Below are 17,960 nucleotides of genomic sequence, written 5' to 3' on the forward strand. Positions count from 1 at the left end.
CTTGTAGTTCTCACTTGAGGCCTACCCCATGCTTGGGCACCCTTATAGACATGTGCACCAAGTTCCAGAAAAGTTCAACTAGACTTCACTGTTAGTACTGTGACACAAATAAGGGCAAATTACACAATTTCATTATCAAACAATAATACAACACTACCGTTTCAACTTTCACAAACGTGGACTCAATCTATGGCTGCCACCAAGATGGGTTTGTTCTCCTTTAAACTGTCTACAGAGAATCCGCTAAGCATACACTGCCAATGGATTACAGGTGATGCCACCTCGCACACCTCTCACTCCTGCCCTGTCCTCGCCCAGATCTCCAGGCTCAATTCCAAGGTTTCTTGACATTTCTTCCCCTACCCCTCAAGCCAGGGGCAAGCCCATTCTGAACTGGTATCCATCCCCATAAGCCTGTTGCCCTTAAGGTCTCAGCAGAGGTCATACCTCTGACTATCTAGGCATCCAGTCAGGAATCTATCTCATACCTCTCTGTGCCCAGTCCTAAGTATTCCCAAATCGATCTCCTCTTCTCTACCTCAATTATCACAGGCCTAGCTCAGGCCCTGACAGTGTCCATCTGAACCACTGGAAGAACCTCCACTTCACTGAGCTGTCACAATTACCTCTCTGTTATGCTTCAAAGCTTTTAGTGGCTCCCTATCTCTTCCATGATAAGGGATTCCCTCAGTAACAGGGAGCACAAGCTTTCCATGATCCAACCCTGGCATACCTGACCAGCCTCACTTTGTGCTGCTCCCTGCCTTGTCTATAAAGATCCACCCATGGTGAAATGCCTCCAAATCCCCATTCACACCAAGACTTTCTCACTTATGCTGTACCACCCTGCCTGGAAAACCCTTTGGTCCATTCCTGGACCAAATGGACTCAGTCTCCTGAGTCAAGTCTAAATTGCACTCAACCTGGTATCCTTGACACCTGAGTATACCGTGCATGGGTACCTTTCCCCCTCAGTCTAAATTCATAAAATGTGCTTTTTTCCATACCAAGTTTATTTAAACCACTGCAAACATACTCAAGTTCAAGTTGAGATCTTTTCAATGGGCATCTGTGAGCTGATTTCTGGGGAATAAACAAAGTGTGCTTACGGACTTAGTGATCCGCTGATGAAGGTACTGATTCTGTTCAGCAGGACAAACAGCAGAACGTGGGAAGTTCTACATTAAAGATATAAACATATACCCCATGAGGGCAAGAGTGGGGAGACTGAATGCAGCTGGAGACAGGTAGTGGAGCCGGTGACTGCACAGATCGTAAGGGATAGGCAGGGTGTGACTGACTGTGATGGGGAGGGACAGCCCAGACATAGGGCTGCTTTAAGGACCAAACAGTCCCACAGGGGACATGGTGGTGCTGCTGATCTGAGCCAGGTGTCAGGGGCCCGCCCACCCCAACAGGCAGTCCCACTCACCGCCTGAATGACTCCGGAGGATGGAGACACACCGCCACTGCTCCACATTGGCAAGCTTACCACTGGAGCCGAACACGGTGCTGGGGCCGATGTACCTGTGTGAGAAAAGGGCCAAAAAGGCACTCATGGAGTGCTCTGGGCACTGCCCAGAAATGCTCCCTGCAGCCAGCTTATCAGGGCAGACAGAACAAAGCAAAAACAAACAAGAACTGGAAAGCACTGGGTTGCTGAATAAAAGGGGCTGATTAGGTGAATTATGATCTATGCACTTGATGAAATACTACACAGCCATTACAAATCTTGCATGGAAAAATGTTCACAATAAGAGAAAGAAGCAGGCCACAGGACATCACATACAATATGATATCACTTATGTAAAGGAAAAAAAAACACATGACATGGATAGCATCTATGCATGGAAAATGGGTCAGGAGGACATCCCAAAATGTCAAAATATTAACTGTAGCTTTCTTTAGGTGGCGTGATGAGGGATATTTTTTCTTTTGTATTTTTAGTTTTCTAAATTGTATACTAAATGTTATTTATGTTGGCTATTTAAAGAAGCAAAATCAACAGTATTTTATTTTTAAGCGTCTCACAATGAATCAAATGGCTTTGACATCTGAGGCAGAGAAACCATGTGATCTACAGGTACTAGCCCCCACCAGAGGAGCCAGAGGTGCATCAGTCACCTGGGGCCTGGTGGAGGCAGTGCTGACACACCAATGCTCAGAGCCTTTGATAACAACCTTTTGCTCTTGTAGAGCTCATCACAAATCCACAGAAAGAGAGTGTGCTGAGACAGCCAAGTAGGCTAAAGAGACAGCCTCTGCCTCTGCTCTTGAAGCCACAGCCACAGGGCCACTCTTGATGAGCAGTGGTGCAGGGTCTGGTTCCCCAGCCTGACTGGCCCAGAGACCTGGGAGCAATAGTTTTCCAGGTGATGGTTAGCTTCTTTTGAGAGTAGAGCAGAGGCTGCCCCAGGTGGGGACCAACAGAGAATAAAGAAATGGCAAAGAGGTTGGACTCTGGATTCCCTGCCCCAGATCCTGGGCAAGAACCAGAACATCCCGACTTTTAACCATTTTGTATACTGGGCTTCCATGTGAAATTTCATTTGAAAAAAAACGAAAGCAATGAAGCTCCACCCACATCAGCACTAGAAGAGATCAGCCTTTCCTTTTCAGGTGAGAGCCTGCAGTCCCGTGAGGGGGCAGTTGACTAGGTCTCCTGAATCCCTCGTCAAGATCCACCTGCTCCTGACCTACATGCACTTCCTATTACTTATGAGGTCAGGGCTATGGGAACTTCAGTGACAAGGTGGGGAAAGGTGACTTTGATAAAGACCAGCAAAGCAGCTTCTAAAAATAAAATGTGAAGAAAGGAAAATGATGCTTACGTAGCCCGCTTCCACACCATAATCAGTTTGTCATCTCCCCCAGAAGCTAAATACATCCCACTGTTTGACCACCGCACACAGTTCACACATGCTGGGAAGAAAAAAAAAAAATAGGGTGATGAAAATCCAATAGTCATGCCCATTTGCTTCATGTAGAGTTTGGCAAGATGTAAAGGGTTTATAAAATCTAATCTATCTAATCTATTTAAGGCATCTACTGTGTGACAGCCCCAGAAAAACAATTCAGTTTAAGTACTAACCTACTTGTGCTATAAAAACAAATTACCAGAACAGTCTGGAGGGTGAAAAATATACATTCTCTGAGAATCGTTAGTGCTGAATGATATAGTCAATAGAAGGCTTCTTTCCAAGAAAATAAAAAAATGATAACCAAATCTCATTATTTCAAAAGGGCCATCTATTGATGAGATGTATTTCTGAGTAGAGATTATTCTCAAAAAGAGAGTATGTGCTAAAAAAGGGTCAGATGCTTTTTCTAGAATTTTCAGGTGAGCAGTCTGTTAGGGTATAAAACTCTGACTTCATCTCATCTGTCAGAGCCAGCCCTTTCACATTCGGATTTTCCAAACTCGCCAGCACTGCAGATTGATTGACTCTGCGCTTATAAACTAAGATCAGCAGAAATTCCCCCAGGCCTCTGATGGGCCACAGCCTCCAAGAGTACTCACAACTTGGCCTTTGGGAGACCTGAAAGATGGCTATCAAAGTTTTAGCCCGCACATGGCCTGTGAGTAACTTATGCTCCAAGTCTGAAGATGCTGAGAGGCATGTTGAGAGGACAAGAACACACAGAGCAAAGGAAGGAGCTGATGTCCAAAGGTCAGTGACTGTTCATTAAGCATCTCAGGGGTGGGAAACTAAGGCACTACAGCAGGAAAGGAAACCATGACACTGTCTGATGGCCAAAAGGGTCCTGGCAGAGAGCCTCGGAGTGACACAGTGCCAACCTGAGATGTTTTGGTAAACTGTCTCTTGCGCACCCTTCCCTAGAACCCTATTGTGTCCAGGTCGCTGGCCCCAAAGCCCCATGGAATCAGGCAGTAACGACTCATGAGCAGGAAATCACCAGAGGTACCTGCAGACTGTCCAAAGATGGTTCTGTGGGCGGGCCGAGTCTTCTGCCGAATAACTCACCCAGGTGTGCAGCCAACATCTGTGCCTTCAGACAGCAGGCCGAGGGGAGTTACCGCCGCACGGGGCCTTATCTTTCTAATTACAAACACATGTGCTAACCTTGGGCACTCTGCCAACACGCAAAGCCTGCAAAGGGCCACTCTGTAATACCTAAGTGATTGTCCATCTGGCAAAGCATCTTGGGAATATTTTCATCCTTCTCGTCATCCTCCTGGAGGACTGGAGACATATTCCAGATCACAACCTTCCCAGAATCCTGCCCTGGAATGAAGGAGCAGAAATTACTGAATGTGCAAGGAGTAGAAATTTGATATTAATATTTAATGTCCAATTAAATGAGAAGTCCTCACTTAGCTTCCATAAATAATAATTAACTAGATCTAAGGAGACTGAATTTAAATTACTAATTTAAGTTACAGAAAAGATGATAAGTACTCATGGGGACCAAACAGAGAGGACTTAGCAGTCAGCAGAAGTCAACCTGACTTTACAAAAAGAACTTTAGCAATCAGGAGGGAACTGAGCTCTGGTCTAGCCTCTAACACGGATCCACCAGGGTTCCCTAGAAGGTCTTCATGCCCCCCCAGCACCTAGACTCTGACTCCTTGACTCCTCATCTGTGAAATGAGGAGAAGGGAAAGTCAATGTCACAAGACCTTTTCCGTTCTATGTACACCCCAAAAGGAAAAAGAAAAGCACACCACAGCCCCACACAGTGGGGCTCGCCTTCCAGGGGCTGCCTGGAATTTAGGCTGTTTCAGAGCTGACTGTTTTGAGACCCAAATGCACCCTGAACACAGGAAAAAGGGCTCATTATCTTGTTATCTACCCTTTGCAGTTACCTACAGATGAGAGACCAACCAAAAGAGGGGATTTAGGGCTCCTGTGCATGAGGTGATGTATTGCTTGGCTGAAAAATATACCCATGCCTTTTAGTAATGATTTCTTTTCTTTCTTTTTTTTTGAGATGGAGTCTCGCTCTGTCTCCCAGGCTGGAGTGCAGTGCCATGATCTCGGCTCACTGCAACCTCCGCCTCCCAGGTTCAAGTGATTCTCCTACCTCAGCTTCCTGAGTAGCTGGGATTACAGGCGAACACCATGACACCCAGCTAATTTTTGTATTTTTAGTAGAGATGGGGTTTCACCATGTTGGCCAAGCTGATTTGAACTCCTGACCTCACATGATTTGCCTGCCTAGGCCTCCCAAAGTGCTGAAATTACAGGTGTGAGCCACCATGCCCGGCCTTAGTAATGATTTCTAAGCTTTCCATCACTGATATCTAACAAAGTTTAGCCCCTCACTTAATTTCCTATTATAATGGGGCCAAATCCAATGAACATGCCAAAATTACCATAAAGCATGTTTGAAACTGCCCCTTGGCCAATATGTAAAAATAATTCCAAACATTTCTGCTGGACCAACGTGGTAAAATGTGTGTCTTCTGGGTACAGGTGCAAACCCTCTAATTCCTCCAGCTAAGTCCATGTGTTCTCTCTCATGTGCTGCACCTCCTCTTGGGTACAGTCCACAGCATGGAAGGAGAGAAAGGCTTCCCTGCCCACAGCTTCCCTACACTCCCTTCCAGCTCCTTGACTCTGGGTGGAACCATCTGCTGGAAACCCACCCTGCAGCACCTGGCCCGAGGACCTAAAGCTCATAAAGTCACTCTCTAAGTGCTGCCTGGGGAGGCCTGGTTGGAGGGAGGCCCTGTTCTGGGGTGAAGACGACAGGGGGCTGGGCTCTGTGGAATGCTACATTCTGTCACTATATATACACCTTGGTGTCCTAGCATGAAGAACAGCTCTGTCTTTCCAAATAGAACCATGTAACATTGCAAAAGATGCTGGCTGCAGCAGAAGGGCAATACTACCAATAACAGTTTCAAATGGTGTGGGCTTTCTTACTTGCCCACAGTGTACTTTCTCCTTAACCTAGCTGAATTCCTTTGACGAGAAAATGGGCCTAATAACTACATGATTGCTTTAGAAGCTTAAACCACTCTCATTCCCTTTTTTCAGATAAGAAAAATACTGACAGAGCCCTTGCCTCTGGGGCTGGGCTTTGCCCACTGCACCACCTGCCACTCTCGATGCTCAACAAGCTTGGGGATACAAACTTATTTTAATATTAACCCAATAAACAGAAATTAGAATGATAAACCTGCTGCCAAAATATTTACAGAGAGCACACTAAAGCCATAAAAGGATTTTGATTTTATCCATTTAGATAACACATTATAACTATACATTTTAAACAGCATTGCATCTGTACTGAAAAATAGCAAGTATTCCCTCTACAGTTAAATGGACAGCAGGAGAAGAGCAAGGTGCCAGGACTGCTAAGTTTTCCCTTTCATTATTCCATAAACATACCTTGTCCTCCAGTAGCGAACTTGGTCCCGTCAGGGTGAATATCAACTGAAAAAATCGGCTTGCCTGGAAACAAAGAAAAAAAAAATACAATATCTAAATTGGCTTTTATTCATTGAAGAGTATCAAACTCAACAGATTCAGTTAAAGTCTAAACTGCTAGAAGATTCTCCAAACATTAGACTGCTGAAAGTCCAACAGTGGGAGGAAGCATTCCATCACTGAGAATGGCTGAGCCCACAGGATGCCTGGGCATTTGTCTGCCATCTTGCAGGGATGTGTGTTTGTAAAGGCTATGAGCTGTTCATGATTAAAGTTCTGAGTCACAGGTACTTAGTGAAAAGGGCACACAGCTATAACTCCAGACATCTCCCTATTGTGCAGATCTGCACTTGACTGGCAGCCTGGACAGAAGGAGCACTATTTGTCTTTTCTGGCTGACAGCTGAGCAGGACCAGGGCTGGCTGCAACCAAGGAGCATTTCTTCACTTGTCATACTTCTGCTTCCAAACAGCCCTCTTTTGTTTGTGCTGTGAAGTTCACATACAGTCTGCCATCTCAGCATCTCCTCTGGCTGAACTTCCTTCACAGTTTGTATTCTATGTTAAATTAGCTGTTCAATTCCTCCAGGAGAAAGGACTGTGGCTATTAGTTCTGAGGCTTGCACTAGGATCCCATGAAGCTAGCTGGCTGGCTGGGTGGGTGGATCAGACTGGCAAAAGCACTGTAGGAGCTTGAAACCCAGCAGACCATAGAAGGGACTCACGCCTGGTGGGCATTTGTCCAGCTCCCTGCTTCTAGGACAAAGGTACAAGAGCTACAAGTAGTATGTCAGTTGCTGTTGAGTTCATCACATCTTCTCCCTCTGGTGTAGTACCCAGTGCATGGTAGCGCAGCAATATTTGTTCGGTGGCAAAGGAGATACATGACAATGAACTAAGCATCAGCAATTGCTGATATAGATGGGCTGCTGCCAAGAGTCTCTTAATTGAACATGTTCTGTCTCTGTCACCCAAGAGGCGGCAATGTGGATACAGTACCAGAGTCACCAGCCCTAGAATCACTTAGCAAGTACTGGGGTCAGGGGTGTGTGGAATTGAACATGTTCTGTCTCTGTCACCCAAGAGGCGGCAATGTGGATACAGTACCAGAGTCACCAGCCCTAGAATCACTCAGCAACTACTGGGGTCAGGGGTGTGTGGGCAGGCAGTGGCTGCCTGAGAACTGTGAAGTCCTGCCAGGGCTCCCATGCAAGTGTTGAAAATTAAATGCTGATGCCCAAAAGGCACTGCCCAGCATGGGACCCAGGCAGCACCCTGCTGTGGAGAGCCGTAGCCGTGCAGTCAAATCAAGCATGAACTTGAGAGAAAATACACTTTCCTTCTTACTGGTCATTATGTAGTACAGGTGGAGTATCCCTTATCTGAAACACCTGGGACCCGTTTTAACCAAAGGGAAATGACAGAAGCAATGTTGCTCCAGTTCCAGGTATAGGCCTAAAGAGTCTAGCAGTTCAACTTTGGCTCTCTGGAGAAATCTAGTTGCCATGTGCGAAGTCCAAGTACCCTGAGACCACTATGTTTTGAAGAGGCCCAAACTGGCCACATGTAGAGCATCAAAGAGCCCGGACAAGTGAGAATCAAGGCCACAGACACAGGCCTGGTGAGGTGTTCTATCCCCAAGCTATTCGAGCCATCCCAGCAGATTCCATAGAGCCAAGATGAGCTGGACCTGCTGAGTCCTGACAAGCTGCAGAACTATGAGCAAATAATAAAACTGTTATTGTTTTAAGCCAGCAAATTTAGGGGTTTGTCATATAAGAGATAACCCAAAATGCCAATTCATTTGCTTTTCTGCTTAAGCCAACTTTAGCTGGGCATTTGTCATTTTAACAAAAAATATTCTAGCTGACAGCCTTGGTCTTGACAGGCAATCAGGGCGGAACATTCCCCTCCCCTTGGAGTGCTTTTCAGTTCCATGTCTGTGAGACATTGTATGATATGAGTCCCCTCAAGAAGCACATCAGAAACCCTTACCTGCAAGTCACAGTTCCCCCGACTACCCAAGAGCACACACAGGCTGAGCCAGGCTCAGCTGCACAGGTACCAATTAGAGCCTGTGCGCTTTAGATCATGCCCACTCACAGCATCGACTGCATGTTTTCTCACTCAGTCTCTGTTTGCAGATTTCTACTATGTGCCAGGCATTAAGCTAAGCAATGAGAAAGTAAAGATATATAATCATACAAACTCCCCTAGTAAGATGTCCGCTGATGGACACTTCACAAGTAGAAAGCCACCTGACTCATTCAGCCTCGGGCTTCCTGTAAATATAATAACTGAATTGGGTCCCAAAGGTTGAGTAAGAGTTAGCCAGAAGATCGGGTGAGGGAGAGGGATTTCAGGCTGAGGGGATGCACAGCATGGAATCAAGAAATAGGCTGATGTGCTGCTGCAGAGCAGAGTGCAGGTAGGGTATGAGAAAGAAGAGGAGACAGAGATGGCCAGGGCTCAGCAAGCATCAGTAAGGAGCTCAGACATTTCTCTAATGGTACTTTTAAGGCAGGGTAATTCCAAGGTCATATTCACATTCAGGCTCCACAATAGCAGTGTGGAAAATGGGGGTGGGGGCCTCCAGGCTCCAGGGGAAGGCAGGGATGGAGGCTGGCAACAGGTTTTGGTTTTGGCATTAAACATCATGGGCTGAATCTTCAGCCCTGCCACTTACCCAGCTGCAAAGCCTTGAGATTTTATTTTTTATTTTATTTTATTATTTTGAGATGGAGTCTCGCTCTGTTGCCTAGGCTGGAGTGCAGTGGTGCGATCTTGGCTCACCGCAACCTCTGCCTCCCAGGTTCAAGCAATTCTCCTGCCTCAGCCTCCCGAGTAGCTAGGACTACAGTCGCACGCCACCACGTCTGGCTAATTTTTGTATTTTGTATTTTTGTATTTTTAGTAGTTGTTGGTCAGGCTGGTTTTGAACTCCTGACCTCAGGTGAGCCACCTGCCTCGGCCTCCCAAAGTGCTGGGATTACAGGCGTGAGCCACCACGCCTGGCCACACCCATTTCTTAATCTGCAAAAATGTGGAGGACACATTCACCATTACAAGCACCTTGTGAGACAGATTAAGATGCTGTGTCACGTTACTTCTAAGATGCATCCATTTCACACGATGAGGACACACCTTGGTGGAAGGTGTGCCTGGTTTGTTGGCACCATGTTTCCTTTCTTAGCGTTGTGCAGTAAATGAGATGAAATATGGTAGGGGACCTACACAGACACCAGCGCAGTGCTGGCTCCCCACCTCCTTACAGCACTAGACCTTTCCGTCCCAAGGAAAGCAGTCACTCACATTCCATCATTGGGAATGAACCTCTTCTTTTTTTTTTTATTTTTTTTCGAGGCAGAGTTTCACTCTGTCACCCAGTCTAGAGTGCAGTGGCATGATCTTGGCTCACTGCAAACTCCGCCTCCCGGGTTCACACCATTCTCCTGCCTCAGCCTCCTGAGTACCTGGGACTACACGTGCCTGCCACCAGGCCCGGCTAATTTTTGTATTTTTAGTAGAGACGGGGTTTCACCGTGTTAGCCAGGATGGTCTCGATCTCCCGACTTCATGATCCAGCCGCCTCGGCCTCTCAAAGTGCTGGGATTACAGGCGTGAGCCACCGCGCCCGGCCAGGAATGAACCTCTTCTAAAGGGGTCTTTGAGGTGGAGCTGAGGAAAGGGACCTTCTGGCCGAGCTAGTTAGAAAACTCTTCCTGCGGCACAGCATGATGACGACAAAGATGAGTTCCCAACTACCTCCAGTGTCTGGACTTTCTTTGTAATAGAGACAGAAAGAAAAGACAAATTAACACACCCTAGACTCTGGAGACACCAAGCAATCACCTATCCTTAGATCAACCCCAGATCAGAATGTTGTCCCTGCACACCTAATACAGAGCCAATATAGTCAGTCACTGTCTACTGTCTGGGGGTTTGCTGATTTGACAAGAGCAGCACGAATGCTTCCCATCTGGCAGGGAAGAATACATTAAGGAAGCTGGGATTATGACAGGGCATGCTTGGGTAGAATCGTACCCTCCTTCACACCAGGGGAAAGATTCCTAGAAGAGGACTAAACATGGGAACTTAAACTCTGAGCAGAGAGAGGTGGCCAGAGGCAAAGCAAAGAGGGCACAATGGAGAGCGCTGGCCCTTCCCTCTCAGCAGACCTTTGGCTTGGCTCCAGAAAGTCTCTGGGCTTTTATGCTCTGATAGTTCACTGGGTAGAGCTGACTGGAACACATGTGCATACGTCCTTTTGGAATGAAGCTTGGGAAAGTTGAGGCCTTTGCCCAGTGAACGTTGCTCCTGGGAACACTTTTCCTGTACCGCCCAGCAGAACTTGGTTTTAACCAATGTTGACAAATATAGAATTAAAAATAAGAAAATGTTTGAAACATTTATTAAATGAAACAGTTACAAAACAATACTAAAATATAAGGTGGGTCTGGTCACGGTGGTTCACGCCTGTAATTCCAGCACTTGGGAGGCTGAGGCAGGTAGATCACTTGAGGTCAGGAGTTTGAGAACAGCCTGGCCAACATGGCGCACCACTGAACTCCAGCCTGGGTGACAGAGTAAGACTCTGTCTCAAAAAAACAAAACAAAACAAAAAATATATAAGGTGGGTGCAAACAACACAAACTTACTTACTTATTCATTTATTTTGAGACAAATTCTCACTCTGTCACCCAGGCTGGAGTGCAGCGGCACAATCTTAGCTCACTGCAACCTCTGCCTCCCAAGTTCAAGCGATTCTCCTGCCTCAGCCTCCCAAGTAGCTGGGACTATAGGTGTGTGCCACCATGCCTAGCTAAAAAGTGCCGGAATTACAGGCTTGAGCCACCCCGCCCAGCCGCAAACAACATAATCTTAAATGTAGAAAACTCTAAAGATTCCGCAGAAAAACTATTAGTGCTAATAAATGAATTCAGCTAAGTTGCAGATAAAAAAATCAACAAACAAAAGTCATCTGCATTTCTATACACCAACAATGAGCAATCTGAAAGGGAAATTAAGAAAACAATTCAATTTACAACAGAATCAAAATGAATAAAATTTGTAGGAATAAACTTAGCCAAGGAGGCGAAAGACTTGTATACTGAAACTATAAAACATTGCTGAAGGAAATCAAAGACACAAATAAGTGAAAAAACAGTATGTATGTACTCATGGACTAGAAGATTTAATAACTTTAAGATGTTAGGCTGGGAGCAGTGGCTCATGCCTGTAATCCCAGCACTTTGGGAGGCTGAGGTGGGCGGATCACATGAGGGCGGGAGTTCGAGACCAGCCTGACCAACATGGAGAAACCCTATCTCTACTAAAAATACAAAAATTAGCCGGGCATGGTGGCACATGCTTGTAATCCCAGTGACTTGGGAGGCTGAAGCAGGAGAACTGCCTGAACCTGGGAGGCAGAGGTTGCAGTGAGCTGAGTTTGTGCCATTGCACTCCAGCCTGGGCAACGAGTGAAACTCCGTCTCAAAAAAAAAAAAAAAAAAAAAAAAAGTCAAAACTCCTAAAAGTGATTTGTAGGTTTAATGCAATGCCTGTGAAAATCCCAATGGTACTTTCTGCAGAAATAAAAAAAAAAAATCCATCCCAAAATTCACATGTAATCTTAAGGGACCCTGAACAGTCAAAAGAATCTTCAAAAAGTACAAAGTTGGGGATCTCACATTCCTTCTTTCAAAACTTACTACAAAGCTACAGTAATCAGAACAGTGAAGTACAGGCATAGACAGACACCCAGAAAAACAGAATACAGAGCCCAGAAATAAGCCCTTCTGTATATGGTCAAATGATTTTGACAAGGGGCCAAGACCATTCAATGGGGAAAGAACAGTCTCCTTCACAAATGGTACTGTGAAAACTGCACATGCAAAAGAATGAAGTTGGATCCCTATCTCGTACCATATACAATTAACCCAAAATGGATCAAAGACCTGCATATATATCTTAGAAGGAAACACAGGGGAAAAGCTTCACAAGATTGGATTTGGCAGTAATATTTTTTTCTTTTTTCTTTCTTTCTTTTTTTTTTTGAGACAGCACCTCATTCTGTCACCCAGGCTGGAGTGCAATGGTATGATCTTGGCTTACTGCAGCCTCGACCTCCCAGGCTCAAGCAATCCTCCCACCTCAGTCCCCTGAGTAGTTGGGGACTGAGTGCACCACCATGCCTGGCTAATTTTTGTATTTCTTGTAGAGATGGGGTTTCACCATGTTGCCCAGACTGGTCTCAAACTCCTGAGCTCAAGCGATCTGCTACCTTGACGTCCCAAAGTGCTAGGATTACAGGCGTGCACCACTGCATCTGACCATGGATTTGGCAATAATTTCTTAGATATGAGACCAAAGGCACAGGCAATAAAAGAAAAATAAACTGAACTTTATCAAAATTTAAAACTTTTGTGCATCAAAGGAAAATATCAACACAATAAAAAGGCAACCCATAGAATCGGAGAAATATCTGCAAATTACATATCTGATAAGGGATTAATGTCCAGAATATATAGAGAAATCCTAAAACTCAACAACAACTAAAACTTCTCAACAACATGACTCAAAATTGGGCAAATAACTTCAACAGGCATTTCTCCAAAGAAAATACATAAATGAGGCAGGGTGCGAGGGCTCACATCCGTAATCCCAGAACTTTGGGAGGCTGAGGCGGGTGGATCGGCTGAGGCGGGTGGACCACCTGAGGTAAGGAATTCAAGACCAGCCTGGCCAACATGGTGAAACCCTGTCTCTTCTAAAACTACAAAAATTTGCCGAGCATGGTGGTGGGTGCCTGTAGTCCCAGCTACTCTGGAGGCTGAAGCAGGAGAATCGCTTGAACCCAGGGCGCAGAGGTTGCAGTGAGCTGAGATCGTGCCAATGCACTCCAGCCTGGGCGACAGTGTGAGACTCCATCTTGAGAAAAAAAAAAAAAAAAAGATATACAGCCGGGCGCGGTGGCTCAAGCCTGTAATCCCAGCACTTTGGGAGGCCGAGACGGGCGGATCACAAGGTCAGGAGTTCGAGACCATCCTGGCTAACACGGTGAAACCCCGTCTCTACTAAAAAATACAAAAAACTAGCCGGGCGAGGTGGCGGGCGCCTGTAGTCCTGGCTACTCGGGAGGCTGAGGCAGGAGAATGGCGTAAAAACCCGGGAGGCAGAGCTTGCAGTGAGCTGAGATCCGGCCACTGCACTCCAGCCTGGGCGACACAGCGAGACTCCGTCTCAAAAAAAAAAAAAAAAAAAAAAAAAAAAGATATACAAATGACCAACAAGCACATGAAAAGATGTCAACATCACTAATCAGTAGAAAAATGCAAGTCAAAACCCCAATTACGTATCACCTCACATCCATTAAGATGGCTACTGATGGCTGGGTGCAGTGGCTCATGCTTGTAATTTCAGCACTTTTGGGAGGCTAAGGTGGGCGGATCAAGAGGTCAAGAGATCAAGACCATCCTGGCCAACATGGTGAAAGCCCATCTCTACTAAAAATAAAAAATTAGCTGGGCACGGTGGCGTGTGCCTGTAGTCCCAGCTACTCAGGAGGCTGAGGCAGGAGAATCATTTGAACCTGGGAGGTGGAGGTTGCAGTGAGCCAAGATCCCACCACTGCACTCCAGCCTGGCGACACAGTGAGACTCTGTCTCAAAAAAAAAAAAAAAAAAAGATGGTTACTAACAAAAAACCTCAGGAAAGAAGTGTTGGTGAGGGTGTACAGAAATTATAACCCTTGTTAAAAATACAATTACCATGTGATCTGGCAATTATACTTCTGGGTATATAACCAAAAGAAAGAAGGGTCTTGAAGAGCTATTTGTACACCCATGTTCATAGCAGCACTATTCACTACAGTAAAGAAGTGGAAGCAACCCAAGTGTCCCTTGACCAATGAACGGATGAACAAAATGTGGTATATCCATACAATGGAATATTATTTAGCCTTAAAAAGGAAAGTAGTTCTGATGCACACTACAATGTGGATGAACCTCAAAGACACTATGGTAAGTGAAAAAAGACAAATATTGTAGGATTCCACTTATATGAGCTATCTACAAATAGTCAAATTCATAGAAACACATAGTAGAATGGTGGTTGCCAGGGTCTGAGTTGAGGGGAAAACAGGGAGTTGTTGCTTAACTAGTATAAAGGTTTGCAAGATGAAAATGTTCCGGAGATTGGTTGCACAATAATGTGAATTGTGACAGTACTGAATTACATACTTAAAAATGATCAAGATAGTAAATTTTATATTGTGTGTATTTGACCACAATTTTTAAAATGCTAATAAAAACCAAACAAAACCAAAATAAAAATAAATAAAATGGAGGAGTGTAGGAGGGAGGTGGGTGTAATTATAAAAATTGTAGGCGGGGTGCAGTGGCTCACGCCTGTAATCCCAACACTTTGGGAGGCTGAGGCAGGCGGATCATGAGGTCAGGAGATCAACACCATCCTGGCTAACATGGTGAAACCCTGTCTCTACTAAAAATACGTAAAAAAATTAGCCGGGCATGGTGGTGGCAGGCACCTGTAGCCCCAGCTACTCAGGAGGCTAAGGCAGGAGAATGGCATGAACCCAGGAGGCAGAGCTTGCAGTGAGCCAAGATCACGCCACTGCACTCCAGCCTGGGCAACAGAGCGAGACTCCGTCTCAAAAAAATAAAAAAAATATAAAAATTGTTGGAACTGTTCAGCACCTCGACTGCAGTGGTAGATACATGAACCTGCACAGGTGACAAAATTGTATAGAATTAAACATACACATGTACAAATAAGTACAAATAAAACTGGGGAAATAAATTTTAAAAAATAGGTAGCATATGTCAATGTCAACTACAGTTTTGCAAAATGTTACCATTGGGAGAAACCGGGCAAAGGCCAGAAGTGCCTTCTCAGTATTTCATACAATTGGGTGTGAATCTATAATCATCTCGATAAGAAATAAACACACACACACACAAGGCCTGTTTTTAAAAAAACGATATATACATGTGTACTAACATATAAGGCAGTATAAATATCCAAACACCAGAGGTTAGGTCATAATAAAAATGATTCTTTTCACGTGCAGGTGACAATATGCACACTCTATAAGCAGCAATCCCTCTGGAGAAACTCATCAGCGAAACACACTAATGTGACCTATATGCAAGTAACTCCTATGGCTGACTGCCTTCTAGACACCTCACCCTGATCTTCTCTTATAACGGTCTGATCTTTCCACCAAACCTTCTCTACCCACTGTCTGCCCCAACACAGTTAAGGCCAGACCTTGAGAGGAGAGGCCAACAATCCTTGCACAATAGCCACCCCATCCCCACAACTTTTCTGACCTCATCTCCTACTAACCCCCACCATCACTGGTCCTACTCTTTTCTTGGACTGTACCAGGTGCACTCCTATCTTGGGCCTTGTACTGACTCTTCCTTGCCTCCTTCAGGTCTTTGCTCAATGTCACCCTCACACTGAGGTCTACCCTAACAACTCTGATTTAAAGGATTACTTCCCCAACACGGCACAACAAATCCCCTTAGTCCTGATCTACTTGTTTCCTCGGGAATTTCTTACATACTAATTTCCTTTATTGTATCTGTCTACTCTGCCCACTAGAATGTAAACTCCAGGAAATAGATCGGCTGTTTTGTCTGTTTTATTCACTAATTCATCTTCAGGACCCAGAGCTGTGGCTTGGCACATAACAGGCACAACAATAAATACTTGTTGCTGTTGAATGGCTAGAGAAAGCTCATGACAGAAGCACTGCATTCAAACACACCTTCAGTATCACCTGTGTAACAATCTTTGGAAGGCAGGCTCCTGATCTCCTGCTGTAGGGACTCAGATTTCACCAACTGCCTGCAGGTGGGAAGCACACCCTTGGCTGGTTCACAGAGTCATCTGCTGCTGTTATCTCTACCACTTTCGACCACAAAAACTATCCCTATCTTCTTTAGTAAGCACAACACAATGATATCTCATAGGTGTCAGATGCCTAAGAGACTGAAAACAGCACAGGAAGGAAGCTGTTGCACCATACAACCATTGTGTGTGTGTGTGTGTGTGTGTGCGTGCGCGCGCGCGCGCGCACACACACCACAAACTAAAGTGGAAAAATGTCACAGGTATATCATGTAGGAGACCTTAATCACTTCTCCTGAAGCATCTGCCAACATATGATCAACAAAGTTTTGAGACTGGGCACAGTGGCTCACTCCTGTAATCCCAGCACTTTGGGAGGCCAAGGCAGGCAGATCACTTGCTCTGAGGAATTCAAGAGAATTTGTAGAGATGGTGAACCCCATCTATTCAAAACAAAACAAACAAATTCAAAACAAAACACAAAAATTACCCAGGAGTGGTGGTGCAAGCCTGTAGTCCCAGCTACTCAGGAGGTTGAGGCGGGAGGATCTATTGAGCCCAGGAGGTTGAGGCTGCAGTGAGCCGTGATCACGTCACTGCACTCCAGCCTGAGCAACAAAAAGAAACTGTCTCAAAAAAAACAAAAAAAGAAAAGAAAAAAAAAAGTTTTGGTAAAAGGCATTTCTGTTTCTTTATACTTCTTTCCCCTCTCATTTTGCGGAACAGAGGTATTCCCTAAAAACTATCTGCACAGGAGGACTACTCGAGCCCAGGAGCTCAAGGCTGCCATGAACTAAGGTCATGCCACTGCACTCCATCCTGAGTGACAAAGACCTTGTCTCTTAAAAAAAAGTTATCTGCAAGGGTACAATGTATATCATGGTTGCACTAAAAGCCCAGACTTCACCACTAAGCAACATATCCATGTAACAAAACTGCACTTATATCCCTTAAATTTAACAACAAAAAGTTATCTGCAAAATGTACTCCTATAAATCTAGTCCCTTCCACCTACTTCCACTAGAAAATTAAAAGCTACATTTCCACAGGGGAAAAAATCTGCCAGCTCAACAACAACCACAATTAAGAAGACAACAAACCTACACTACTACTTAAGTGAAAAATGCACAGCAGGCTGGGCGCAGTGGCTCACGCCTGTAATCCCAGCACTTTGGGAGGCCAAGGCAGGTGGATTACCTGAGGTCAGGAGTTCAAGACCAGCCTGGCCAACATGGTGAAACCCCATTTCTACTAAAAATACAAAAAATTAGTTGGGCGTGGTGGCTCGTGCCTGTAATCCCAGCTAATCGGAAGGCTGAGGCAGGAGAATTGTTCAAACCCTGGAGGCAGAGATTGCAGTGAGCTGAGGTCGCACCATTGCACTCCAGCCTGGGCAACAAGAGCAAAACTCCGTCTCAATTAAAAAAAAAAAAAAGCACAGTAACATTTTAGCTATGCCAGTTATCTGTACAATGCAAGGTCTGTAAGGGAGGCTATACACCAAAGACACTGGATTTGCTACGGTGACTGATGGGGATTTGGCTAAAGTCTTAAAAAAATTCAGACAGTTGTATAATGTGTCTTCTAAAATCACAAAATCACCCAGTTGTTTTTTTCCAAATGGTCTGAAAGACCACATTAAAAGTTTTAACAATGTGTTTTCCTTTGTGCATTTTCTAATTTT

The 17,960-nt window shown here is 45.1% G+C and overlaps 1 protein-coding gene across 5 annotated transcripts in view; it reads right to left on the reverse strand.

Moving 5' to 3' along the window:
- Positions 1-17,960, reverse strand: part of LOC105480733 (histone cell cycle regulator) — a 103,451-nt gene that overhangs the window by 75,364 nt on the left and 10,127 nt on the right. For 3 of the 5 annotated variants that reach the window (XM_011739869.3, XM_011739870.2, XM_011739868.3), the window contains exons 2-5: positions 6,360-6,422; positions 4,137-4,247; positions 2,832-2,922; positions 1,433-1,527 (exon numbers count right to left, since the gene is read on the reverse strand). In XM_011739869.3, coding sequence (XP_011738171.1) covers positions 1,433-1,527; positions 2,832-2,922; positions 4,137-4,247; positions 6,360-6,422 — 360 coding nt within the window. Of the gene's footprint in view, positions 1-1,109; positions 1,180-1,432; positions 1,528-2,831; positions 2,923-3,927; positions 4,062-4,136; positions 4,250-6,359; positions 6,423-17,960 lie in introns of those variants that run through there. The other 2 variants (XM_011739872.3, XM_071080013.1) reach the window with 2 other exon arrangements.

Source organism: Macaca nemestrina, chromosome 15 (genome assembly GCF_043159975.1).
Source record: "Macaca nemestrina isolate mMacNem1 chromosome 15, mMacNem.hap1, whole genome shotgun sequence".
In the NCBI taxonomy this organism is placed as follows: Eukaryota; Metazoa; Chordata; class Mammalia; order Primates; family Cercopithecidae; genus Macaca; species Macaca nemestrina.